Here is a 25,993-nt window from a genome sequence, read left to right on the forward strand (position 1 = left end):
ACAATGAGTGAGACAAGCCTAAAAACCTTTTAAAGGACTTTTCCTTACATACCACAAATCCTTCAACCATCTTCTCAATCCAGCCCTCAAAAATTGACATCAACGGGCCTCAATGCCCTTTGTTTTTATTATTCCGGGTTGGGCTTGCCAACCATTTTTGTAGGAGTTCCATCACCTCTATCCACTTTGAATTTCTGTGCATATCTTTTTGTCAAAACATGAAAGCTTTCACTGTTAAACAGAGGCCCCAACGTTGTTAACATTTCCAAGTAATAAATGCAAAAAGCTCAAACAGTAATGTGTGATGTCATTTCATAGGACTGCTGTGGCAATGCAATCAAAGCAAAAAAAGAAATACAAGGAAAGGTTGTCATTGTCAACAAAACAAAACAACACAAAATATTTCTTTTAAAAAAAGAAAGAAAAAAAAACAAAGCAACCCCACTGTTACACTTTTCCCATGTAATATTGAAACTTCATCATCATTATCAGCAGCGGAACCAGCGTGGTTGCCATTACCGGTTTTGTCCCAATTGACACGGACGGATCTCGGGTCGGAGTTCCGACAGCGGTAATCAAATCCACCGGAGGAAAGGAAAGAGACAATGGTGAAGGTGGGGAGGAGGGCGAAGATGAGGAAAGGAAAGGGACGGGGTGGGGTGGGGTGGGGAGAGTTTTTTTATTTTATTCAATATTAAATTTAAATTATTATTATATTTTTAAAAAAATATTTATGTTGTTTTATATATTTTTTACATAAAAATTTAATAATTAAATGATTATACGTAAAATAAAACAAGCCAACTAGACTGCACATGATTCCTTCAATCTTACAAATACATTATACATAGACATACATATAAAATAAATAAAAAAGAGTACTCTTTTTGTCAAAAAGGGCGAAATGAAAAGGAAAAAATAGTTCAAATATTTTATATGAATTAAAAATTCATTAATTTAGCATAATAAAATACTAATAAAATGAATTAAAAAAAAAAAAGAGGAGAAAAAAGAAGAAGAGGGAATTGAAAGTGAGACAAAGACATCGCTGTCTTAACCTCTGCAACGCTTCTAAAGTCACTCACTTCGCTTTTGTAATTCTCTCTCTGTGTCTCAAATTCCGGGGCTCCGTGCCCCGAATACGAAACCGAGCAAAACCCAACTCTGATTTACTCCTAATTGGTACTGGCCGGGTATTTTCCATCACTTTCCTGGGAAAAAAAAAGCATAAAAGGAAAAAGTTTCAGGAGAAATGTACTCAGCTATTCGGTCGTTACCGTTGGATGGAAGTGTAGGAGATTATGAAGGGTCGTTTGATGGAACCAACTTGCCTAGCGATGCTTGTTTGGTTTTAACAACGGATCCCAAGCCTCGACTCCGTTGGACAGCTGAGCTCCATGAACGTTTCGTCGATGCTGTTACTCAACTTGGTGGCCCTGACAGTGAGTTTTTATTTTTTGCTTTCAACTCCAGAGATGTGATTTTTTTCCCCTTTTTGTTTAATATATATATTTTTTCCCATTCGATTGGATAATAATGATTTATCTTAATGTTAATTGAGGTTTTCCATGTTTTTTTAGTGAAATTTTGAATGATGGGTCAATTTTAACTCTCTAAAGCTTTTAGTTCTTAAAATGTAGGTTGCCCTTTCTTAACTTTTTTCTTCTTCTTGTTGCTTTAGATCTTTGGTTGATGTGATATAATAGTGATGAGATTTGGTCATTGGGGTTCTTTGGGGTTGATTGTTGTACGTTGGTTTCTTTGTGTTAGCCTTGCATTTGAGGCTTTAGCTTCCTTTTATACTTTTATGTGGTTGAAACTTTTGGGTTTTAAAGTTTATGCCTTTTTGTTGTCAATTTGTGTTGCCATGGATCAAAGTCCCTAATTTTTTTTGTTTTGTTTTTTTAACTCATGGTATTTTGCCCTTTTAAAAAAAAATTATTGTTGAACTAATTGGGGATGTCTGATATATAGTTGTTTTATAGGCGTAATTGAAGTGATTAAAAAGAGTGTTCTTTGCCCTTTTCTGAATGTAGAAGACATGTTTTTTAATATCAACATTGACTTAATTTCCAGCCACAATTGTTTTCACTGTAACCATTGTTCTGATTTAGAATCATGTTCTGTTTTTGATACCATTAACATCATTTGATAATCAATGGCGACATCTAGGATAAAAATACAATCAAAATTCAAAAGGACAAATCCTTGTTTAGGAGCCATTATGTTCAATAATTTTGGTACACGGTACTTTTGTTGGAAGACAAACTAGAGTAACTGAGGTACTGTTGCCTGGTCTGGAAAGAATATTCTTGGTATTAGTATCGGGCAAAATAACCGGGTTTGTGCAGAATGTTATTTACGTTGTTTAAGTATAGCTTGTAAGAAACAATTGTGCAAGCATCATACAACTAGGTTTTTTCCTTCTTTCGGAAATATGCAACATTCATTTTTTAATGCTATGCTCAAGCAACTGGGATTTAAATGGATTTCTAGCTCCATTTTTGGTGTGGAATTGTGACGATACTGCTGACCTAAATAAACCATATGCTGTAGTTGTAATAATGATGCTTGTGGGCTTGAGTTCACAAAATGAAGGGAAAGAGTACGAAAGTAGTTTCTTTTGTGAGTGGCTTGGGTCAAGTGTCAATGTCCTAAATAGAACAAGTTATAAAATTACGAGTGCTTTTATGATGGCCAAATGGCAACCACCTAACCCTTAGGCATCCTTTTGGTTGATTGAGGCTTACCACTGCTGAGGCAAAAGCTTATCAAGCTTCTTATGCTCTGAATCAGAAGTTGGGACATTATTTCCGGGTCTATGCTTGGCTTATATTCAACCAAAGATGTAGATGATTTATGCCCTAACTTCTCGAACAATAATAGTTGTGTCATGGTTTAATATTGTCCCTTAGACAGGGTGATCATATGTGCTTGTCTGTTTGAATTTTGGAATGATCTTTCTTGAACCAAACATAGCTGATCGACAAAGATATTAAAAGTCAACATCGTGTAGCCTTCTGTTATATTGAATAAATCTCGATCTTGCTTACTTGTTTTGTCTTGATATGCATTGCAGAAGCAACCCCAAAGACTATTATGAGAACAATGGGAGTAAAAGGCCTTACCCTCTATCACTTAAAATCACACCTTCAGGTTTGTAACAATTGCCATATCTTTAATGGTCATTAGCTCTAGTTGTTCCCTACTTTAACTGGTGCTGACATGTCTTAAGCCCCTCTCATTCTATGTCAACTGTGGATCTTTTTAAGAAAAACAAAGAGTTGGAGCAACATAGATCAGAATTACTAAGCTTATTGCGTGTTTACCGTGCGCAATTAATATATGCATGTGTTTGAAGTAGGGAGCTTTGCCACCCATGCTACTTGAAATTCTAACCATTTGTATTTTCTACTTTTACTTGTCTACCTTTATATGCAGAAATACCGGCTGGGGAAACAATCTTGCAAGGAATCAACTGATAATTCTAAGGATGGTATGTGCATTATGTAGTCTTGGACCTTTGATGTACTTATGAATCATGACCGAGTACCAAATTACCAAATTTTTTTGTGGACATATATACCTCTTTGGTTTTTGATAAAATTACCAAGTTTTTCTATCTTTATTTGCATTTAACCTCTTTGCAAGTGCTTTCCTTTCTGCCACGAGAATGTATTATTATATGCAGTTTTGATGGTGGTCCTGCAAATTCTTGTGTCAACTAATAGATGCTTAGATAGTAATTATCATGCTCTTAATCGACTGATAACAGGATGTTTCGTTCGTGTTTCAGCTTCTTGTGTTGCAGAGAGTCAGGACACTGGTTCGTCTACAACATCATCATCGAAACTGGTAGCGCAAGATTTGAATGAGTATGTTATTTCTTCTCTGTTTCACAATCTTGTTACTTTCTCGGGCTTTGTATGAATGCTGAACTTCATCTTCCAAACAGTGGTTACCAGGTTACTGAAGCTCTTAGAGTACAGATGGAAGTGCAACGAAGACTACATGAACAATTAGAGGTTGGTTATATTGTACTTTTCAGTAACATTGGCTTTTTCCTGATATTTTTACGGTTAATCTCGGGCATGTACATGCCAACCTAATCGTTTTTCACTTTGCAGGTACAGCGTCGTCTTCAACTTCGGATTGAAGCACAAAGTAAATACCTACAAACAATACTTGAGAAAGCCTGTAAAGCTTTGAGCGATCATGTGGCTGCTTCTGCTGGTCTCGAAGCTGCCAGAGAAGAGCTTTCCGAACTGGGAATCAAAATTTCTAACGATTTTCAAGGGATGGTCCCTTTCGATAACATAAAATTGCCTTCCTTACCCGAACTTCCTGCAGCTTTAGAGAACAAAGCTACTACTACCGGTATGCCAGCCTGACTCGGTGACTGCTCTGTTGATAGCTGCTTGACTTCTACTGAAAGTCCTGTTTCACAGACTGGTATTACGAGGAAGAGACACAGGCCCTTGTTTGGTAATGGTGACCCTTTGCCTTTAGATGACAATTTAAGGAAAGAAGTAGAGTGGGTGATGCCTAATATTAGTTAATTGGCAGAACATTTCCATCTTAGAAATGCTACCTCGTTTCTCTTATTATTATTAATTATTATTTTGTCACACTCTAAATATATTTTTCTCTTTTATCACCTGCATCATGAATGGTGTGTATATACTAAAAGCAGATCCTTTTGAATATAGGGTTAAATCTAAAACTTCCAATTGCCTTCTCTAAGAAAACCAGTTCAATTGCTAATTCATTTGATTTTTAGTTTGGTTCAATTGATTCCGAGCGGTTTGCTGGTTTATAAGGTTAACCCCTCTTTTTGAATTGATACCCTAAGTGGTTTTTGGTCCAATCAGTCTATACGGTTTAATTTAAATAGCATTGTTTTTCTTTGCTTTAGTGTTGAAAAAATCGGATCAAAATCTCGAAAGTATAGTTTCAAGATTGGTTTCATCGGCCGGCAAAAAACCGGATTAAACCGATTTTCGTTAATTTTATTATTTTTATTAATATTTTTAGTTCACTATTCACATATACCATTATCAAGGATAAACACCCTTAACGAATGACCCAACGTTGGGTTCTATTTTTAATAAATGATGAAATTTGAATGATTAGCTCTTTAAGTATAATTGTTATGGAATCACTAACCTAAAGCATATAAGCCCCATATGTGATATGTTATTTTATTTTACAAAATTCAAGTTTGACTATTTTCATTTTATAATGTATTATATTTTTTATATAATTTAGTTTTTTAAGGAATATAATGTAATTTATAACCCTTAAAATTAAATATATAATATTATATCTAAAAATAATTAAATTACTTGTGTTTAAAAAACCAGAAAAATGTATATATTTGAAATAATTTAATGAAAAGGATTTAAGTTAATTATGATAGTTAAAAACCCATATTTTTTTTTCTTGAAAGGGAAAATTAATTCAATTACTCAATAAATGAGGCCATGCAATATGGGTAAAGAAAAAAATAACAAATATTCGTCATCAACGGTGAAAGATAAATTTCGTCAATAGGGCAAAAATTTTGGTCTCAAGTGCGTTGACAAATCAACTTTGTCACACTTCAAACATCATATATTTGGGTGACTGCAAGCACCTATCATGATAAAAGAAACAATCTCGAGAGCCCGAAATAGTAAGAAGAATCAGCAAAAGAAACGAACATACATATGCAAAGCAAAGTTAAAATTTATATAAGAGTTCATAAAAAATATTTATTAAGCAATGAAAAAGAATAAAAAAAAACAGATAAAAATTAGAGAATACGACATATTTTAAATAAAATCCAACTTAAAACAAATGCGAGTGCCGTTGATACATAAATAGAGTCGAAATCGACCCGGCTTACAAAATAAAACGACGACGTGGAGTCCACGTCGGAATCGTAACCGAACCTTTAAATAACGAATTCTCAAAATCGGGAAAACATTTAAACATCAATCAAATGGACTCAAAAATAGGAACTTGACAAAATAAACAACAAAAGCTATATCTTTCTCTTTCCAATTTCTTCTTCGATCCTTCCCCGACTCAATGATCAACCCCCTGTGGCGTTTTCTCGATCGCCATCATCATTGAGTCAGTCAATAAAACCAACTCGGGGGTGAGTTTACCCGCATTGAAAAAGCCTTTCTTTTTTCAATTTGAAAAAATTCCGTCCTATCTTTTTATCGATGGCATGCGAGGTTATAAATTCATGGACATTCAATGGCCTAGCGGGTGCTTTCCTTGATCTTTTCATTGCTTATATATTGCTTTGTGGATCATCTATTGCTTATTTGGCTTCAAAACTTCTGGGTTTATTTGGACTGTCCTTGCCTTGTCCTTGTAATGGATTGTTTGGGTACCCAAACAAGAACATTTGTGTCCAAGCCATGTTAGTTAATGACCCATCATTTAAAATCTCTTCTGTTCAATATTCTGCAATGAAAAAGCTCCCTTTTGATTCAATCTGGAACAGCTTTTACGATGGAGAAGATTATGGCGATGAACGCAATGACAGCCAATCGAATTCTGAGAAATGGCAAAACGGGAACGTTGAAATGGCAGGGGAAGCTTCATGTAGTTCATGGCATGAGAAGAAGGAGATTGTTGGAGCTAAAAAAGAAAGCTTTGGGTCAATTCCTAAAAGGCCTGGGAGGCCTAGACTTGGTTTTAGGAGGCGTAAGAGAGCTGCTAGTGATGGTGGTGGAAAGACCTTTCCAGCATTGTACGATCCTTTGGTTTGTTTGAGCTCTTCTGCTAGTGTTGGTGCTAAACTTGGGACTCCAGCCAGCATCACTTCTGCTAATTCTGAAGGTAATGTTCTTTTTTGGATATGTTGGAATTTCATAATAAGGATTGTTTGGATGATTGAAATATGTTGATTATGATTAATTCACTCATTTAATAATGCTTTGATATCTATTTGGTGACACCTGTTTGACTAGCAATGCCTGTAAGGCTAACCCCATGTTTAGGATTTGCTTCAGATAATTGAGAATTATTAGATTCTTAGAACGCTTTGAATGTAATCTGATGGAGTAATGATGATTTTATACTATCGAGTTTTGTGTATGTCCAAGTGGCAAATCCATTTGTGTTTGCACTTGCAATCGGCTATGTTGCTCCGACTATTCATTTTTCTTGAAATCCCAATATCCAATGCTTATTTGGACTTTTATATGGAATATGACCCTCCAACAATCCTCACATCCGAGTCTGAGTAACATAGGCAGCAAGTGTGCCTTTGCTTTTTAACTTGCGTTCCCTTTTCATGTGCTAATACCACATCTAATGCGCATGGTTATGTTTATTTAGATGGAAAGGGAAGCTCAAAAGGAATTGGATTGCTTAAACAAGGTTCTCATGGTTTTGAAACGGATGATGATCCTTTTGCTGTGGCTAAGAAGGAATTAGCAGTAGTTGAGTCCAAGTGCGGCGGTGACAAAAATTCAATTAGAGTCTTAGAACAAGCTCTAGATGAAGAGCATGCTGGCCGTACTGCTTTGTACCTTGAGCTTGAGAAGGAGAGAATTGCTGCTTCTACTGCTGCGGATGAGGCTATGGCAATGATATTACGTTTGCAAGAGGAGAAGGCAGCCATTGAGATGGAAGCTAAGCAGTACCAGAGGATGATAGAGGAAAAAACCGCGTTTGATGCTGAAGAAATGAACATTCTCAAAGAAATTTTATTAAGGAGAGAAAGGGAAAAGCTTTTCTTGGAGAAGGAAGTCGAAGCTTACAAGCAAATGTTTTTCGATAAAGATCAATTCGATATCGATATGTTTGACGTGGCATCCATGCAGGAACAAAAGACTTTGAATGAGGAGCCAGTGCTAATGTCGCCTCAGTCTGTTGGGGAGAAGTTTGAGATCACATCTTTTGAGTCGCCAAATCAATCTTTTGATTTCGGGAAAGAGTGCCCAATTCCCAGACTCAATGAAGGTGCTGGTTTGAGTTCTAGCATTGAAAAGAAACAAGCATATCCATCAAGAAGTGACCATGAGTCGACTACTCCTTGGGAATCTGATTGGCACGAGAAATCTGGTGAAATCAGTTCACACCAACATTCGATAGCAAAAGCAACTGAGGCTAATATAGTTTCCTCATTTAATAATGAAAGAATGGCGAAGCGTGCAGAGGACTTACATGGTTCAGATTCCAGTATTGTTCGTCATATTCTCGATGTTCATGTCATTAATCAAGAGAGAGGAAACAAAAAGGACAACAGATCAATAACTGTTACCACAAACTTGCCTAAAACATGTGATAATCCAACCACTGGTGGGTTAGAAATTGAGCCTGCGAGGAAAAGAAACAGTTTAGAAAGACCTGGTGGGTTACCGCCAATTGGTCCTTCACGAGTCAAATCTTCACCTTCCATTTCTCGTAGAAATTCCACGTCTGCTTTAGATTATGAAAAGTTTAAAATCGATAATGAAGTCGGTTTACTTAGAGAAAGGCTAAGGATTGTACAGCAAGGAAGAGAAAAGCTCAACGTACCTGCAGGGCGCAAGGAAAGAGAACAAGTTCAAATGCAAATAATGGAAAATCTTGCAAATCAACTTCGAGAGATACGACAGTTATCAGAACCCGGGAAGGCTTTGCAACAGGCCTCTTTGCCACCTCCATCCTCTAAGGTGCTGTATTACTCTTTGCATCATCAAATCTATATTGCACTTTGTTTTGCGTGATTCGTTCTTCTAGAATATTACAGTTTCTACTTTCGTATACAGTAGTTACAAAAAATCCACACCGAACTAATACTTTGAACTATATTTTTACCTTGGTAGAAACTAGAAAGAGACCCATGAATCTATGCATTAATTCCCTTTTTTTGGAGCTAGCCCAGTAACAACTTAATTGCTTGCTGGAGCTTGTATAATTTCAGGTCAAGTCAAAGAAAAGATTTCGACAAGGTGCTCCTTTAGGAGCAATGAGAAGCATTTAAGAGAGATGATGGTACTTTTGAATTTCGATAAACAAGATGAGCTACATAATTTGATTCATTGGCTTCGTTTGGTGTCAGCTGATATCTTTCAAAGGCTTCAATTGCAACTTCCGACTTCACAAGTAAGTTATCTGCTGAAACTTTTACATGTTACGGAAATATTACTTGAAAAGAGATATATACACTCATACATACATATATATATACATGTTAGTTTCATTTTATTCTTGTAGAATCCATTTTTGACTACTTGGTAGCTCTTTAGGTTCCTCAAAGAAATGAGCTTCTGTTGATCACACTCTCTGTAACTACCACTTGGACTTACAGATTACGGGTTTTGAGTGCATTTGAATGGCATTCGCTGAGGTTATTATATGTAGTAATATCTTCAAGGGGGAATGTATTAGAAAACGTATTAGAAACAATGAAAGAAGTTGTCAACTATTGTATTGAATACATTGTTATTATTACTATAAATAATACACTGTCACCATATTTTGACTGCATCTGTTGGTTTTGTAGTTGAAAACTACTCAAGTTCTTTTCCTTTTCCTTGTTCAACTTATATTAAAATTTGGTTTATAGCTCCTCCTTAGCTATGTTACTTGGCTCGGGTGTGTGAAATAAGGGTATGGTCACATTTTCTATGTTTCTTCATGTATTTAGAAGATCTTTGAAGGTTATATCTATGTATTCATGTATCAGACATAGGTACTTTCAAGAAAAATAAAGTCGAAACAACGTAGATCCATAATGTTCAAGATCAAGTCTTTTTTATTAGTTGGTTGATTTATAACGGATGTCGATAAAAATGTGTATATATACATAATTGTTATGGTGCTATTTTTTTTTTCTTAGCTAGAATTCGAATCCTGAACTTGCTGATTACCATGTTACAAGAGGGGTTATATCAACAAATTATATTATGTCTCGGTTCATGTATCCCAATTATTTTCTACAACAGATTGAAGTTCATGTGTGTATATATAAATGAATTATTGTATTTCATGTTTTATTCATATAGATATGATGAAGATTAGGTTTGGCATTGTTAAGAAATTGTTTGTATTATAAGGGGAGGCCAAAATATATACATAAAAAGATTCCTTAATTTTACTTTTGGTTTATTTGTTAATCAAATTCTTAAAAGTGGAAACATACTGGGCCCTTAAAAGCATTCAACCTTTTATAGCCTTTTTATCATTTAAACTGGGCTCATGAACCTTGCAATATTAGACAAATGAAAAAATATATACAATATAATACTAAAAAATAATATGAATATAATACAACTAAACCAATATTTTAAAATTTATATAGTTGAATTTGTTAATATATATATATATATATAAATATTTATGTAACACAACAAAATACACAATAGCATAAATTAATGAAGCTCATTAAAATTTTAATATATTAAAAACAAGAAATGAATAAAAACAATTTACGATGAACATGTTCGGAATTCAAACCTTGACATTTGCATTTCTTAAAACAGTTTTCTTCGTATACAGAAAGTTAGAAAAAAAACATACCTGAGCATATATGAAAAATTATCAATTTTTCTTTTTCTTTTTTCATTCAAATGAAAGGAAAATTTCATGAATCAGAGACCAAAAGAGCATCCCATATGATATCCATGTCCAAGGAAGGCAACCTACTCAGCTGTACACCATCAACATCCGATGATAAAGCCTCCATATTTTTTGTCGTATTTCGGTTCAAACCCGAAACTCCCTCCTCGGCCGGCATAGTTGTCGTTGTGTCGAGATCGGACTTCTTGTTAACCGTACTGCCTTGCGATATGGCCTGCAACTTAGCTTCAAGAATTGCAGCGGTGTTCCCATTCAAAGAGTTGGCCATAACTTGATCCTTAAGGTCCGGAAAATTCAACTGTGCATATTCACCACGCAATATGTAAGCTGCTGTGTCGTATGCCATGGCGGCTGCTTCTGCTGTGTCGAAAGTACCTAACCAAACCCGAGTTCGATTCCTGGGCAACCTTATTTCAGCCACCCATTTACCCCAATGCCTTTGCCTTACCCCTCTAAACAGTTTCCCAGGCGATGAATAACCCTTCTGGTGCTGGTTTTGAAACCTTCGTCCACTGTATTTCATGGGGTGAGTCTTGGTAGTGCTAAGCCAATAATCACTAAAACCTTTGGATTGATCATTTGTGAAGCTCTGGTTGATTCTAAGCCATTGTTGAGGCGTCTGCAATGGTGGGTTTTCGTTGATGGGATCAATGACTGGTTTTGATGGACCAAACAGGGAAGTTAAATCTGGGAATTGTGACATGGTGGTCGCCATTGAAGGAGAAGGTTGAGCTTGGTTTATTGGATTAAAACCATGGTTAATGTCCTGGTTTATGAATCCAGGGACATTTTTTAACAAATTGGATCCTGGTGTTTCCTCTGATGATGAAGAAGCCCATATGATTGGATTGTTGAAAAATGTTGAACCTGTTGTTGCCATTCCATAACTAAAAGATGGCCAATCCTTGTTCATAAAAGTTTCCATTTTTGGAAACTTATCTTCCAAGCTCATAAATTTTGGCCTAAAATCACAACAACAACAACAAAAATTAAGAAAGGGGATAAGAAATAACGCAAACCAAAAGCACGTTCCTTTATATAAAGTTTAAGCCATAGTAATTGATTAAATTATTAGTAATTTTATGTTTTGGTCATTAAATTTTAAAAAGTTATAAATTAGTTATTGAATTATTTAAAAATTTTTATTTAACTCACTGAACTATTCAAAAAAATTTATTTAATCCATTGGGCTATTATGATTTTTTTTTTAACCTTGACTAATAAGCTTCAAGTGACGATTCAACAATCAGTATGGTAAATTAGTATCCATCGATAAGTAGAAGAACATAACTTAGATCCAAGTTGAACTAACGATCAGTGTTGGAGATTAGAGAATAAAATTGTTTAGATTTTAATTTGTAGATTTGTGACGTTTAAAGTTGTTTCATGGAGAAAAATTGAACTATAGAAGAGAAGAGGAATGTGAACTTTCGATTGGTGCAAACAGTATAAACAAATAAGACCATACAACAATAATTTTAATAGTCTAGTGACTTAAATGAAAATTTCTGAATAATTTATGAAAATTTTTGTAACTTCAAATATAATTTATCTATAAAAAAAACTTGGGTTATTTTCAAGTTTTGGTTGACATTAAAATTTTAACCTTTTTTTTTTCTGTTCGTAATAAATTTTATTTTCCGAAACCTCATATATTATAAGTTAATGTGTGGGTCAAAGTTTGTGGAATTTCAAAATCCCTGCACATTCATACTTTGCCATAGTCATCTAGGGTTCTTAAGATGCTGTATACGTAATCTGCAATGAAATTGACCACATCTTCAAATTCCTTTACTTTCCATGCCACAATTAATATTAATATTATTATCAGTGCATGAGAATGTGAAACGCATTATACTCCTATTTAAATATTATTTTATCATATCTACTCTTTTTAATACAAAATTTAAAATTATCTATAACTCCTTCCCAACTCTTAAATAGGAGAATAATGCGCTTAAACGCATTCAAACCCACATCCTCCTTCATTTGCAGCAATATTAATGATAACCAAACTAAAACTCAATCGATAAAAGATTATTCACTTATAAATCCCATTTGGATTCAAATTTTCTAAAGTAATATTCAAAGAATAGTATAAAAATAATCTATTGTTATTTTTTTTATTTGATGTATATATAGAATAAATAAATAAATAAAAACTAAAGGTCCAAATCTTATAACCTATGATATAATAATATCCTAAAGAGAAAAAACTTAAAATTGATTTTTTTTAATTTTGTTTGCAAAATATATGTAAATTATATAGACCGGATTGAATAAGGCCTTCAAATGTTGACACAATCGATGGATCTGATCCATGGCTGTGTCACTGAGCTTCATTATCAATATTATCATAAACATATAATAATTAACTTCAAATAATTGAACAAGACTTGCTTAAATAAGTAATTAATTAAATTAATTTTGTATTTCCATGAGTTAGTCATGGCTGCTTTCTATAGATCCGATCCAACCCATTATTTTTGTTTTCTTATTTTACATTTTGGTTAAAAATAAAAATTAATTTTTTATTATCTTATCCAAATATATTAATTTTATTTTCCAATTTTATTATTTTTATAATTGATTTTTGTCGATTTGATTTTCATTTATAAAGAAAGAATCGAAAAAAAGTAAATTGAATGTGTAATCATTCAAACCAATAAACTCGATTTGTTTTCCATTTTATTATACAAGTTAATTTTAAATATTTAATTTAATTTGTGTTTAAAAATAAATTTATATTAATATTAATACTAATACTAATACTTATTTTTATAATTAAATTTAAAGAAATTATTTTAATTGAATGTGTAATAATTTAAACCAATAAATTCGATCTAATCTAAATAAAAAATAATTTAATTCTTAAATAAGTATAAATATATTGTGGAGCAACAATTTTTTGATGAAAAAAAAAAACCAAATAATTCTGTTTTGGGTGAGATATAAATTAGAGAAATGGGTGCAGTTGATTTCTGAAATATAAAAAGAGAAGTGGCAGCACATGGCTCTTGGCCTAACTTAAAACGCTTGTTATGGTTATGCCTTTCTAATAATAGTTTGATTAACTTTTTTGCCCTTTTTTCTTTCCTATCACATGTAATTACTAAAAAGTACGTCAATTTTCATCAATTGCAAACAAAATTTTAAAATTTCAATTTAACCCTTAATTTTATATCTTTTATTATTTTGGTCCTTATTTTTAATAAAATTTGATTATTTATCTTTTTAAAAATAAATTGTTTGTTTAATAAAATACTGATTAAAATATTATTTTTAACGATTTAGCATGACAACTTACGTGATAATTACTGAATACTTCAGGCTAGCATTTGATTTTTTATTCATTAAAAATTACATTAAATTACATTAATTTAAAATTTTAATGACTAGCATGATGTATGAGAGAGAAGAGAGGATGATAGCAATCTCTTCATCATTGTATGGTGCAACTACTCCTACCATTTTTGACTTAAATAACTTCCCTTTTTTGCTTTTTCTTTATTTATTTGATTAATTTACCCTTCTATTTTCGTGTGCTTTTTTCTTCTTCAAAATTCTTCCCCTAAAATCTCTCTTTTAATCGTGTTAAAACTGCGAACAGATCACAATGCTAAAAAATTTACTACAATAAGGTGAAAACATGAAACCCTTATATCCATCTACAAAAACCATTCACCACCATCATCATTATCACGAGCGAAGTCAGAAAATTATTTTTAAGAGGATTAAAATTAAATTATATATTTTTATTATCATAAAAATATAATTTTATCATTTTAATAATTTATATCTTTATCATATTTAAATCATTAAGTTAAATTTTTATTATTTTAAAAGATCAAAGTGTAATTTTACCATTATTAATTTAAAATTTTATGAATTATAAAAGGCTTAAATGAATTTTTTTTCCATTTTAGGGGGGTCGGCCTCTGCCAGCCCCTTCACTCTGCCCTTGATCATTATCATTTTTTTAATTGTGTTAAATTATTCTATTTGGTCCAAACTTTTTAAAATATTTCTATTTTAGCTCAAATAAAAAACATATGAAACTGTATTTTATTTTTCACATGGACCAACTCATTTTAACATTGTAAAGCAAGAAAAGAAAAGAAAAACCTTCAATATGGATAAGTTAAAATGCTTATAACCAGGGGTGAAGTCAGAAAATGTTTGAAGAGGGCCGAAATTAAATTGTATTTTTCTATGATTGTAAAAATGTAATTTTATCATTTTAATAGCATATATTTTTATAATTTTTAAAAGATTAAATCAAATTTTTATTATTTTGGGGATCAAAGTATAATTTTATTATTACAAATTTAAAATTTTAAAATCTCTAAAGGGAAACTTTCCATTTTAGGGGGGTCGGGGACCCTGCCAACCCTCCTGGATTCGCCACTGCTTATAACCTGAGATAATAGCAGGGTTATCAAAGTCTAAAGTATTAAAAATGTGAGTGTTTAAGTTTGAGTTTTATCATGCATAAATGTTATGTGTGAGTTTTTTTTTTTAATTATTTCGAGTTTATGTCGCATCATATATGCCTTGTTTGGATATATTCCGATTTTAAGTTTTTTGTGTTTTGTATTGAGTGTAGTTCTAGTTGATCGAGCATATCTTATTTATGTTATGTACGATAATTATATTTATAAACTCTTAAAAACTTTACCTATAACCAAAGGCGGAGCCAAGGGTTGACAGGGGCCCCAGTCCCACTAAAATGGAAAATTTCAACTTTAGTTCTTTTATAATTTATAAAATTTTAAATTAGTATAGGGTAAAATTGCATTTTACCCCCAAATGAAAAAATTTTGATTTAGTCCTTTAAAATTATAAAGATATAGGTTATTAAAATCAGAAAATTTCATCTTTATTATTGTCAAAATATACAACTTAATTCGACTCCTCAAAAAATTTCGACTTCGTCCTTGCCTATAACTCTCATTTTCATTATTATTTCATGAATGTTCAATATACATAAAAAATTGACATAAGCATAAATTGAACTCTCTTTTTTACGTATCCTATCTATGTTATTTTTATGTAAATTGAATTTAGCTCTTGTATTTTTATTTCTAAAATTTAGTCTCTTTAATTTTTAGATTTTAAAATTTAAGTCAAACAGTTAATACTATTAAGATTATTATTTTAAATATTTTAAAAATAACATTGTTAACAATTGAACCTAAATTTTAAAATCAAAAATAAAAGAACTAAATTCTTGGAATAAAAATATAGCAACTAAATTTTAAATTTGTGAAAATACATGAACCTATATCGTATTTTAACCTACTTTTATTACAATAACATTTAAATTATATATTAATGTAAAATTTAAAAATTAATAATACAATAATAAAAAACCTTATCTTGTACAACTTACTTGCCTATATAATATATGTAACGATCATGACCTTTCACCAATACAAGAAACCTAAAAAGAAATGAAATATTAGGATTGGGATTGCACTTTTTGTGCTTTATTTTAGGAATTATAATTATTATTTTGATTAGTTTAATGATGTCCAATGGAATCTATGAGACTACATTAGATGGATGAAAAGGACAAGCGCCACACCAATTATTCCCTTCCACGTGTCAAAAAGTTTGTGGTGGTGAATTGTTGACCACAAATTTTATTTTTATTTTTATTTTTATAAAATGTTAGATGTGACTCTCTCTTTTAAGCAATTCATTTTTTAATCATTTAATCAAGTCATAAATATTGGATTTATCCAACAAAAGAAAATATTGGATTTGGTTTTGGATTAAAAATTATTATCTACACTACATAGTTTTTCTTTTTAAATTCATAAGGTTAAAAAATTATCGTATGTTACATTTTTAGAAAATAAAAAAATTTAAAAGTAAGTATTGTTATTAATAATCTTATTATAGGTTCTGATTATATCTGCTATATTTGGTACAATGTTTCGAATTGCTTATAGATTCAACGCACTTGAACCCACGATTCTCCTGCATTAGCAACAATGTTCATGTCAATTGAGTTAATACTGTGATTTTTTTTAAAAATTATTTGTAGAGTTAAATAAAAATACAAAACTAGTGAAGAAATGAAAACAATAAGTTATATGTGAAGAAATTGTATTATCATATTAAACAATATATATGAACTTAAATATGTAATGTATTTATTGATTGAATTATAAGTGGAGTGATAAAGAATTTATCTAAATTACCTCTTATAAAAATGAAAATTATTAAAAAAATTTCATCCCTTAGGGCATATATGAAAACCCTAGGATAAGTTTGGTAAAATCAACCTTGTTTATATTCAAATGACAAATATATATGTATGAACTTTCCTTTTAAATATTCACAATAAGCAACCCCTCAACAACTCCATTAAAAGTGATGTGTTTTAAATTTTAAAACTTTCTTTTTATGTCATTGACTTGTTTTTTTTTTTTTCCTAATTTTGATCTGTCTTTGTTTGTTAGTAAAAAAAATTGGGTGGGGCAAGCCAAAAGTGAACTTGAAAATAATTAAAATTGTTATGATTGTATTTTAGGGTTGGCTAAAATTTAAATTTTAATATAGAAATATTGTTCTATCTATTATTAATTACCAAAAGCAAATTTATTCAATTTTTAAAAAATATGGATTCGACTTTGGGGATATACTCTAAAAATTGGAGTGTGTCCGATATTTGAGGTGGAGTTCTGGGGAGCATTGGTGGGCATTGGGATTGCATGGGAGAAAGGTTTAAAGAAAGTTATCTTGGAATTGGATTGCTTAGAAGCTGTTAATAACCTCAATGGTCGGGATCTAGATCAAGGTCTGTGGAGCTTGAAGGCTAAGGAAATTATGCAAGGGATGGAGGGTGTTGGAGAGCAACATGTTGGGCGACAGAGGAATCAGGTAGTGGATGGTATGGCGGCCTTAGCAATAAGGATACCGATTGACTGAAAAGTGTTTGAAGAGCCTTATTTTGTTTTATTTGATTTAATGCTAGGAAAAAACCAGCATATGCTTGCTGGTGTTATGCATTAGTCGTAATTGGTTTAGTTCTGTTCTATTATCTATTCAATCCAACCTTATTATTTGAATATATAATAAATTAATATTAGATGGATAGAAATTTTGAAGAACATACTGCCAAAAAGAGAAGGGAAAGTGTGGGCGGAGAATGAAAGGGCGCAAAGCGATAAAGTTAGGGTTTTGATTATATTAGAAATATAATAACGTGTTTAGAAAGTAGCGTGGGTGGCACGTCATGTTGAACATCTTCATCACTTACACCATTGCCTTTTCACTTAACCGAAATTAATTGCTTTCTTTTTTATTTAATTTTCTTTATTAAGCCAAAACCAACCTTCTCTCATTCCAAAAGCCATAACTCCAATGCTTTAATTGTTTTTTATATATTTTGAAAATAGTAAGTTAAAAATATTAAAATTTGGATTTTAACATGTTTTTTAAATTAATTAAATGAATAATACTTTAATAAAGTTCATGAGAGGAAAAGTAACTAAAGGAAGGTCTCTTCGTAAAATATATGCCTATATGCTATATATATATATTTCCTTTTTATTTTATTGAAAAGGCTAGCATGTAGCATATATATATATATATGTATATATCTTTGGACTGAAGCCAAAGCTTCCCAACCCTAAAATTCTCATTTATAGAATAATACAGTCTAGACAGTTCTAGACTTGAGATGAAGCCACTTACAAACAACAATAGGCTGTTAATAATAATAATGATAGATGTATGGGTAGTAGCTATTTTAGCGAATTAAGACTTCTCAATCTCAATAGCTAACTTTCGATTTTAATGAATGTTGTATATGAGTATGTGTTTAGTGTATAAATATATTTAATTTTTTTTTAAAAATTATTTTTATATATTTGAATATATGTGGGATGCAAATATTGACAAGTAACTTAGGGAAAGATGTTAATTTCGTTTCCTTCTTTTTGGTATTTTTTCGGTAAGTTAGTGCAAACAAACAGCTATAAGATTATGAACATAACATGGATTAAAATTAAACTTTAAACCCCTAATGTAGTAATCTTCCTGGAATCCATATAAATTGTGTACTATCAGAAGAAATGGTAGGGTACACATAAGCCTTTTTTTTTTTTTGCTGAATTTTTTGAAAATTGCACCTCAGAATGAAACTGGGACTTTTACACCTCATATAGATACACACCCTATAAATAATAAGAAAGAAAAATGTTGGGGAAGAGACAGACTTATATCACTTGGACTCAAGCGTTGCTCAACATGGGTGTCTTCGTTATTTTCTCAAATTTTCTATGTGGTCAAAGGCTCGATTGGACATATAATGGGTAGTCCAAGAAATATAAAAAGTCAGAGCAACATAGAGGCAAATCGAAGAGGTCATAGCCTCAGAATAAAGGAAGGGATCTTAAATGCTGAGATTCGGTTTCCAGCCTTTTAGACGCCAACTCTTAAGGGTGTTGCATAGACCAACTCAGTTAAGCCTTTGGTTCAATTAAAACATCCTCATAGAGTTATAAGTTAATACCTATATTCAGTTGTTTGTGCAGCAAGTTATGCCTCCTGCCTTGTAGACCTGCACATTAGATGTACTGTTGTTGAGGATTCCAACTTGCGCGTATAATGGTTTGTTTCAGGCATGTTTGTGGATATTGGTATCTGTATGGAAACTGTATTGCCGCTAAACTAACAGCTTGTTCTCACAGATATTAGTTTATGAAGTTTACTTCTGTCTGTAGGGACATTGGAGAATTTATTAAAGTTTGTTGATGAAGTTGAAGACGAGCACATGAGGAAGGTAGAATCAGCTTAGGACGAACACAACATGAATATGTGCATGCTACTAAAAGATTGTTTTATAGATAATCTCAGATATGATATATACAAGTTATCTGAGAATTAGACTGGGGCCAATTGCATTAGCACAGGTCAAAGACTTGGTTATTTTTTATTTTCTTTAGTTTCTAGGTGTGATCACCAACTGTTTATCGGCAATGGTAGATCTCAAGATGATGTTCTTATGATACTAACATGGCTGCTTGCAATCTTGGACTTGAGGAGGATATGTGTACGGTACGAATATACTTAATTTTTTAAAAAGTTTTAATATAATTAGAGGGGCTTTATTCGGCCATACCTCATAGCAGAGCCGAATGCATCAAGTGAGAAAAAATGAAGAGTCAAATGCCACAAATTAGCCCACTTTAGAAACCAAAAACTCTTTTCTCGTCGTCTCATAAATTGAAAGTAAATATAATTTAAGCAAATGCCATTAGAAGAAGTGATGCCAGTAACGCTGTTCTATAGCTGCCTAACTCTACAAATAAGCTCTTATAAGAATATAAGCTTAACATAGATGAAATGAAACCCTAATGTAACAATCTCCTGGAATCCATACGTATGATTGGACCCTAAAGAACAAAGATTGATTTCTAGCCATATAAATTGTGTAACCCGGAGAAAAGACTTGTAGAGTCAGTCATATACATGGTGGTACCATAAGCCTTTTTCTGAATATTTTGAAGTTGCACTGAGGTCTCATCTTTCCTTTTAGTGAATGTGGTACTTCTACACATGAGAAAGAAACACGCCCTGTAAACAAAAAGAAGAGCAAACTTATGTTACACGGGCTCAAGAATGAGTGTCATATACGGACATGTTTCCAACATGGGTATCTTCATTATTTTCTCAATTTTTCTATGTACTTGGAGGTTCGATTGGTCATAATATAGGTAGTCCAAGAAAAAAAAAAGCAACATTGGGGCAAATCGAAGAGGTCATAGCCTCATAATAGAGGAAAGGATTTTAAATGTTAAAGATTCGGATTCCAATCCTTTAGATGCCAACTCTTAAGGGTGGTTACGTGGACCAACTCAGTTAAGCATAAAACATTAACATTGTTTAATACTCATACTAGATTAACTAAACATCATCATGAAGTTGTGAGTTAAACACAATTCACTCGTCATAATGGCAGGTTCTTTTCATGGTTTTCAAAAAGTTAACAGATTACCTATATTCAGTTGTTTATGCAGCAAGTCATTACTCCTGTCTTGGTTTTTTCTTATGGAATTGACCTTAAATTAAAAGTTTAATCACCTTTGGCTCAACTGGGGCAACGATCTGGCTGCCGTACAATGTAAATTCCATCCATACCAACTGAGTAGCGGTCCTGATTGCGGTACCACATCCACAAGGCATGTGTCTGGTTTTTCACCTGTAAGCCACAAAAGTGCTACTCATCAGAAAACAAGTACCTACTTACAGATGCTTCAACTTATTCGAATTTATACTAAATATAGCTAATTCCTTGGTATATTTTGAAGGCTAGCTAGATTTCAATTTGATACATGAAACTCTGCTAGTAGGTCACAAAATAAGAAATTCTTAGTGTCCAGTAAAAATGTAGTGATACAAACTGAAACTTCAATGCTGGTGCTCCAAAGAAAAAAAAGGGCAAAACACTTCTTATTCGAAGATCATGCAGACTTTTTCGACTGAAGGTGGATGTTTAAAAGTTCCATTGATATTTTCATATTCAGATCCTTGTGGCCTTTTCCCAAGAGTGCAGAGCATGCAACGTGTGCTTGCAAACATGTAATCTAGTTTAATGTGCATTTGATGCATATCCAACACATATTTGGATGTAAGGATAAAAAACTTAGAAAAAATTGAATATATTCCTGTCAGACACATACTCACAATCAGAACCGACACTCAAGTGCAAGTAAGATAGCATGTGTGTGTGTGTGTGTGTGTGAGAGAGAGAGAGAGAGAGAGAGAGAGGAAGTGTATGTTGTACCTCAAGAATCCCATAGCCAAAGCTACTTTCTCTATATGCACTATATTCAGGCTGTTCATTCCAGCAGAAATTACCAGCTGCCGGACCGGATGTAAAATTGAATCCACAGGAGCCACCCATGAATCCGTCCGGGGTGTTAGAGGGATCTGGACAATTTCCAGGCTCATCAGCATGCTCAAGTGTCAAGTTCATTTCATTTCCACCACTACCGACTGTGATATGAACTGGACCACATGGATCCAGTGTGTAGTTGTATACTCGGTTTGACCTCTCATAGGCATTAACCTGATTCATCATGAGCATATTTCTTCTCAATTCATTTTATTTGCAATGCAACAACATTTAAAGCATAAAGGGGTTAGAACTAGGCAATACTGAAACCTACATATCTATCTAGCAAAATCTCCCATGTCTTTAAAGAATCCTTGGGAGGATACCCTCATATTTTATTTGCAATATCATGGATTTCAATCAACATTAGCAGAAAGCTTGTTGTTTCCTCCCATGTGTTCAGCTGGGAAGGAATGTTTTAATTGGAAACTCAAAGTGACCGATTAAACACTCCATTAACATCAATGGTTTCATCTCTTGTGTGAATACATGTCCACTCTACCACTATATGTGCATTACTTCTAAGTTTTAACTCTGATTTGGTAAGTGAAGAACATGTATATGTTGAAGTTAGTAGCAGTTCGAGTTCGGAAAATGAATTTCCATTTTGTTTTAGTGCCCCTAATATGCTAAATCAAATAAACATAATTTTCTGCAAAACAATGCAAAATTACTGTCTGTAACATCTTTTTGAGGCATAAACCCAGGGCGTCCCCAGCCACATTGGACTTGAGACTAATCCACCCTTATGGGGCGAGACCACTGCCAACTCAGCCAACATCTCATTGGTAGTTTGCATGGAACATTTATATATGCGGGATTACCAAAGACAAGTTAAACTGCCCTTACATGTCCATTGAAAACAATGTCAACTCCGTGTTTATATAGCAATTCTTCCATCTCCACTCTCATGCACTCTGCCTCTCTATAATGATCCTTGTAGGTGCTGTACCAGGGAGGATGCCAAGCAGCTACCAACCATGGTGTCACACTTCTGTTCACATTAAAGAGGTCTCGTTCCAGCCATTTATACTGATCAGCTGCAATCAACAGAACAAGGTGCTCTCATTACGAGGAAAGTAAACATGATCGGTGGATGGGAAAAGAAGAAAAGAAAAGAAACGACCATATATAAAGAAAATAAGAAGGGACAATACGGAAATGGGGTCGATAGATGACTTTACATGATTTATCATAGGGCACATATGCACCGAGCATCACAAAATGTATTCCACCTGCATTGAAAGAGTAGTACAATGTTGACCCACTTTCATCGGATGGAAATGCAAACCGATAATTGTAAGCAGTGAATGTCAGATCATCAGCTTGTTTTTCAATCTCATGGTCCCCTTCTATCACCATTGTTGGAACAGTAGCTGTTAGAATCTGCATAAACCTGCAAATAAATAACCAGCCTTCATCGCTGAATTGATCTCTAAATACAATAGAGAAGCTTTAGAAAGAACCTGACAAAAGCATCATATTCCTAGGTTTAGTTAAATAAAATCATAAGATTATATTGTGGACACTAACTCCCAACAAGGTTTTGGCCTTTTTGCATTTGTAAATTCATAGAGAATCACAGAATCAGAAAAGTCCATCAGAACTACCAAAGAGGCAGGTTCTCTAAGTTTAAGTTCCACGCCTACCACACGTTTCCATATCGAGCTTAAAGCAGTTTCACCTTAAAGTATGGTAATTTAGTGTCTCCTTTAGAGTAGGGACCACGTGTTCTCAACACAACAATATGAGAGAGTTGAAGAAACAGCTTTGAAATTGAGTTAAATTTCAATCCTTTTAATAATGTGTAAGATTACTTAAATTTCAATCCTTTTAATAATGTGTAAGATTACCATTCATTTTGACTATCATACAATCATTTCATCTACTACTACAAAGTTTTCATTCAATGGAGTGAAGAAACTAGTAGCTAATCAAGCAAGATATCGAAATTTTACCTTCCCCAATGGTCCCAACGAGGCTGATATGTTTCTTGCAGGGGAGATTGTGGAAATGAGCAATTTTGAAAGTCACATAAAGTTCCATTTGTACAATACAAGTCTGCAAAACTTAAATCCCCAACCAACAGAGCAAGATCTGGATGATTGGCTGCCATGTGACTAATTGTTGTGCTACTATTATAAGTAAGACTGAGGCCTCCAACCACCGCTACTCTGCTCGGATAGTCCTTGGGTGGGGAAGGCATTGTTCTAAAATAATGAACATCACTCATTGCTGGTATAGAAGGATCTCCACATTGATATTCATACATAGTATCAGGATCCAACCCTGCAGAAAGACATAACAATGAATCTAATGCATACATCTCCATCCCCTTCATACATGAAGGACAACATTATGTTAAAAACTGCTTGTCTAGTCATGCCTATATTTTCTTTCAGGTCAGCAGTTCTTGCCATAACTTGTCTTTGAGAATACTACATATTGTTACTTTGACTCTGGTTTGAGTGTAGGATAAAGGTATATATCCTCATATTCATGTCCGGATATGAAATGGATATGAATATTTCAAGAAAAAAGCAAAGTTAGCATTGATACCACATCAAGCCTTAGCCAAAGTGTGCATAAATATCTTGCAATGCAATTCAAACACTTAAAAAGCATAAAAAAGTGTCTAGTTCTAGTACCAATAAGAAGGATTAATGTATATATACCGGTGACAAGAACACGATGTATAATCCCAGAAGTGTAGTTATTGGGGTCTTCATTGGGATATTGTTGACTGTAAATGAATGAACTGCCAGCTGCTAGATTATTCCTGCCTGATTTATAGACTCCATATTGAACAACACTGGCTACACTTTGAGGATCCAATGGCTCTATATCATCACCAATTTGATATTCCCCTGAAATTCATAGTTCATAAAAGGAAACCAAATGCCATAAGCAAATTTGGGAAAGACAAAGTGGGCAAATTGAACTCCTTAGAGAAAAAGGTATATAAAACAAAACCCAAATCCCTCAACAGTACATCAGCTGGGACCATAAATAGCAAAACATTACTAAATGTAGAGATTACATAAAGGAATGTATGAACTAAGCAAATACCTGTAATCCAAGACACCCAAACTGAGCTCAAGTCTGAAGAGAGAGAAAGAAAAATTTGTTGAGGCTGAAACTCAATCTCTGGGCTTAACGGAGGATTATCATTAACTGGCAAGCTAGTAACTTGTCCAATAATGCTATAATTTACAGGCACAGTCACCGGCTTGAAGGGTCCTTCAAGGGTTGTTGGAAATTGCCCATTAACTACAAATAGCAAGCTTATTAACAGAATCCAACAATGTAATAGCCTGTTTAAAGACTCCATAGCCAAAACCATTATTGGGTTTTTTCTTGCATGGAAAAGAAGCTAGTTACAAGGATTAAAAACAAAATTCATTGAGAAATAAACGGAGAAAAATCTGAAAGCAAAGCTGAAACAACTGTGTGTATATATATATATATATTGTTTATAAATAAACGACAACCATGATTCTAAAATTTTAACTTGGATTAGCAAGGGAAATGATTAAACAGTGTTTCAAAGAAAGAAAGTTTAAGCGTGGGGAGTTGGAGTGATTGTAGGACTCATTTTATTCCACTATCGCCACACCCGTGAGTCTTTGGCTCCATGCATTTATATTTTTTATATATAATTATTCAAGCTAAAATATATTTTTCTTTTTTTAATTTATTTTATGGGTCAAATTCTGGATTTGGTCTCTATACTATCCTAAAATTAGGAATTTAGTTTATATACTTTAATTTCACATATTTTTATCCTCTACTCATAAATTAGGTCAATAATTTACACCTTGATTATTTTGATTAAAATACTAAAATGGGGTTTTTATTTTAAGGAAAAAAACACTTCTTCCTTACTCGCCACAAATTTGGATTAACTAATAATATTATAAAAGTAGAGGGTTCAGGAATATTTTTCATGTTTATCATTTAAATTTAATTTAAATAGTTTATCATTTAAATTTAATTTAAATACATATTTAAAACATTAAAAAATTCAAAATATTATTTGTATTTTAATATATTTATTTTGTCATTTAAAAGAGTGAGAAACTTTTACCAGCAAAGTAAAATTAATTAGATGGGCAAAAAAAAGTAAAATCAATTATAGTCAACATTATCTAAGTAATATGTGGACTAAAGTTATAAGCTATAAAGCATAAATTAAACTATTAATTTCTAAGAGGACCACAAATGCAATTTATCCATTTTATTCAAATGGATTTACCCTTTTGGTTAAAAATTCGTTGTAACTTGTAACTAGGGATAAAATAAAAATATGTGAATATTAATATTCAAATTTTAAATTTTCCTTTTCTATTTCAGTTTCCTTCAACTGGGAGATAAAAGAAGAATGTGGATATATTAATATTTGAATTTCAAAATTTTAAATATTTACATCAAATATCTTCCAATTATAACTTTCATTTTAAATTTGTCCTTAAATTTTAAAACGTTCTAATTACATCCCAAACTAGCAATGTT

At 32.7% G+C, this 25,993-nt stretch overlaps 4 protein-coding genes across 5 annotated transcripts; 2 read left to right on the plus strand and 2 right to left on the minus strand.

The window, feature by feature from the left end:
* The first annotated feature begins 1,041 nt into the window (after positions 1 to 1,041).
* On the plus strand, positions 1,042 to 4,748 carry LOC105800372 (protein PHR1-LIKE 2). The gene is made up of 6 exons (XM_052621509.1): positions 1,042 to 1,442; positions 3,080 to 3,156; positions 3,442 to 3,496; positions 3,797 to 3,875; positions 3,956 to 4,025; positions 4,128 to 4,748. Exons 1-6 carry the CDS (start codon positions 1,253 to 1,255, stop codon positions 4,389 to 4,391), a joined length of 735 nt encoding a protein of 244 aa, XP_052477469.1. The 5' UTR covers positions 1,042 to 1,252; the 3' UTR covers positions 4,392 to 4,748.
* Positions 4,749 to 5,994: 1,246 nt separating this feature from the next.
* Positions 5,995 to 9,446, plus strand: LOC105800373 (myosin-binding protein 7). Its single transcript, XM_012631463.2, has 4 exons — positions 5,995 to 6,837; positions 7,339 to 8,660; positions 8,912 to 9,093; positions 9,237 to 9,446. Exons 1-3 carry the CDS (start codon positions 6,213 to 6,215, stop codon positions 8,969 to 8,971), a joined length of 2,007 nt encoding a protein of 668 aa, XP_012486917.1. The 5' UTR covers positions 5,995 to 6,212; the 3' UTR covers positions 8,972 to 9,093; positions 9,237 to 9,446.
* A 986-nt stretch (positions 9,447 to 10,432) lies between these two features.
* Positions 10,433 to 11,557, minus strand: LOC105800374 (ethylene-responsive transcription factor ERF062). The gene has a single exon (XM_012631466.2). It carries the CDS (start codon positions 11,519 to 11,521, stop codon positions 10,574 to 10,576), a length of 948 nt encoding a protein of 315 aa, XP_012486920.1. The 5' UTR covers positions 11,522 to 11,557; the 3' UTR covers positions 10,433 to 10,573.
* An 8,196-nt stretch (positions 11,558 to 19,753) lies between these two features.
* Positions 19,754 to 25,092, minus strand: LOC105800375 (purple acid phosphatase 15). 2 transcript variants are annotated; one of them, XM_052620433.1, is made up of 8 exons: positions 24,551 to 25,092; positions 24,157 to 24,348; positions 23,440 to 23,770; positions 22,717 to 22,877; positions 22,331 to 22,521; positions 21,371 to 21,655; positions 20,668 to 20,785; positions 19,754 to 20,160 (listed from the first exon to the last, which is right to left on the minus strand). In XM_052620433.1, exons 1-7 carry the CDS (start codon positions 24,822 to 24,824, stop codon positions 20,675 to 20,677), a joined length of 1,545 nt encoding a protein of 514 aa, XP_052476393.1. In that variant the 5' UTR covers positions 24,825 to 25,092; the 3' UTR covers positions 19,754 to 20,160; positions 20,668 to 20,674. The 2 variants fall into 2 exon arrangements, with proteins under 2 accessions (XP_052476393.1, XP_012486921.1); XM_012631467.2 differs by having other exon boundaries at positions 22,666 to 22,877.
* Positions 25,093 to 25,993: the final 901 nt, after the last annotated feature.

The sequence above is a fragment of the Gossypium raimondii genome, chromosome 9, assembly GCF_025698545.1.
Source record: "Gossypium raimondii isolate GPD5lz chromosome 9, ASM2569854v1, whole genome shotgun sequence".
In the NCBI taxonomy this organism is placed as follows: Eukaryota; Viridiplantae; Streptophyta; class Magnoliopsida; order Malvales; family Malvaceae; genus Gossypium; species Gossypium raimondii.

Coding starts and splice junctions, on each gene's coding strand:
- LOC105800372 (XM_052621509.1), top strand. CDS start 1,253: ATGTACTCAGCTATTCGGTCGTTACCGTTGGATGGAAGTGTAGGAGAT. Junction 3,157..3,441: donor ACTTAAAATCACACCTTCAG/GTTTGTAACAAT, acceptor CTTTATATGCAG/AAATACCGGCTGGGGAAACA. Junction 3,876..3,955: donor GTAGCGCAAGATTTGAATGA/GTATGTTATTTC, acceptor TCTTCCAAACAG/TGGTTACCAGGTTACTGAAG.
- LOC105800373 (XM_012631463.2), top strand. CDS start 6,213: ATGGCATGCGAGGTTATAAATTCATGGACATTCAATGGCCTAGCGGGT. Junction 6,838..7,338: donor CACTTCTGCTAATTCTGAAG/GTAATGTTCTTT, acceptor ATGTTTATTTAG/ATGGAAAGGGAAGCTCAAAA. Junction 8,661..8,911: donor TGCCACCTCCATCCTCTAAG/GTGCTGTATTAC, acceptor GTATAATTTCAG/GTCAAGTCAAAGAAAAGATT.
- LOC105800374 (XM_012631466.2), bottom strand. CDS start 11,521: ATGAGCTTGGAAGATAAGTTTCCAAAAATGGAAACTTTTATGAACAAG.
- LOC105800375 (XM_012631467.2), bottom strand. CDS start 24,824: ATGGTTTTGGCTATGGAGTCTTTAAACAGGCTATTACATTGTTGGATT. Junction 24,349..24,550: donor TTGGGTGTCTTGGATTACAG/GTATTTGCTTAG, acceptor TATGAATTTCAG/GGGAATATCAAATTGGTGAT. Junction 23,771..24,156: donor ACATCGTGTTCTTGTCACCG/GTATATATACAT, acceptor GTCTTTCTGCAG/GGTTGGATCCTGATACTATG.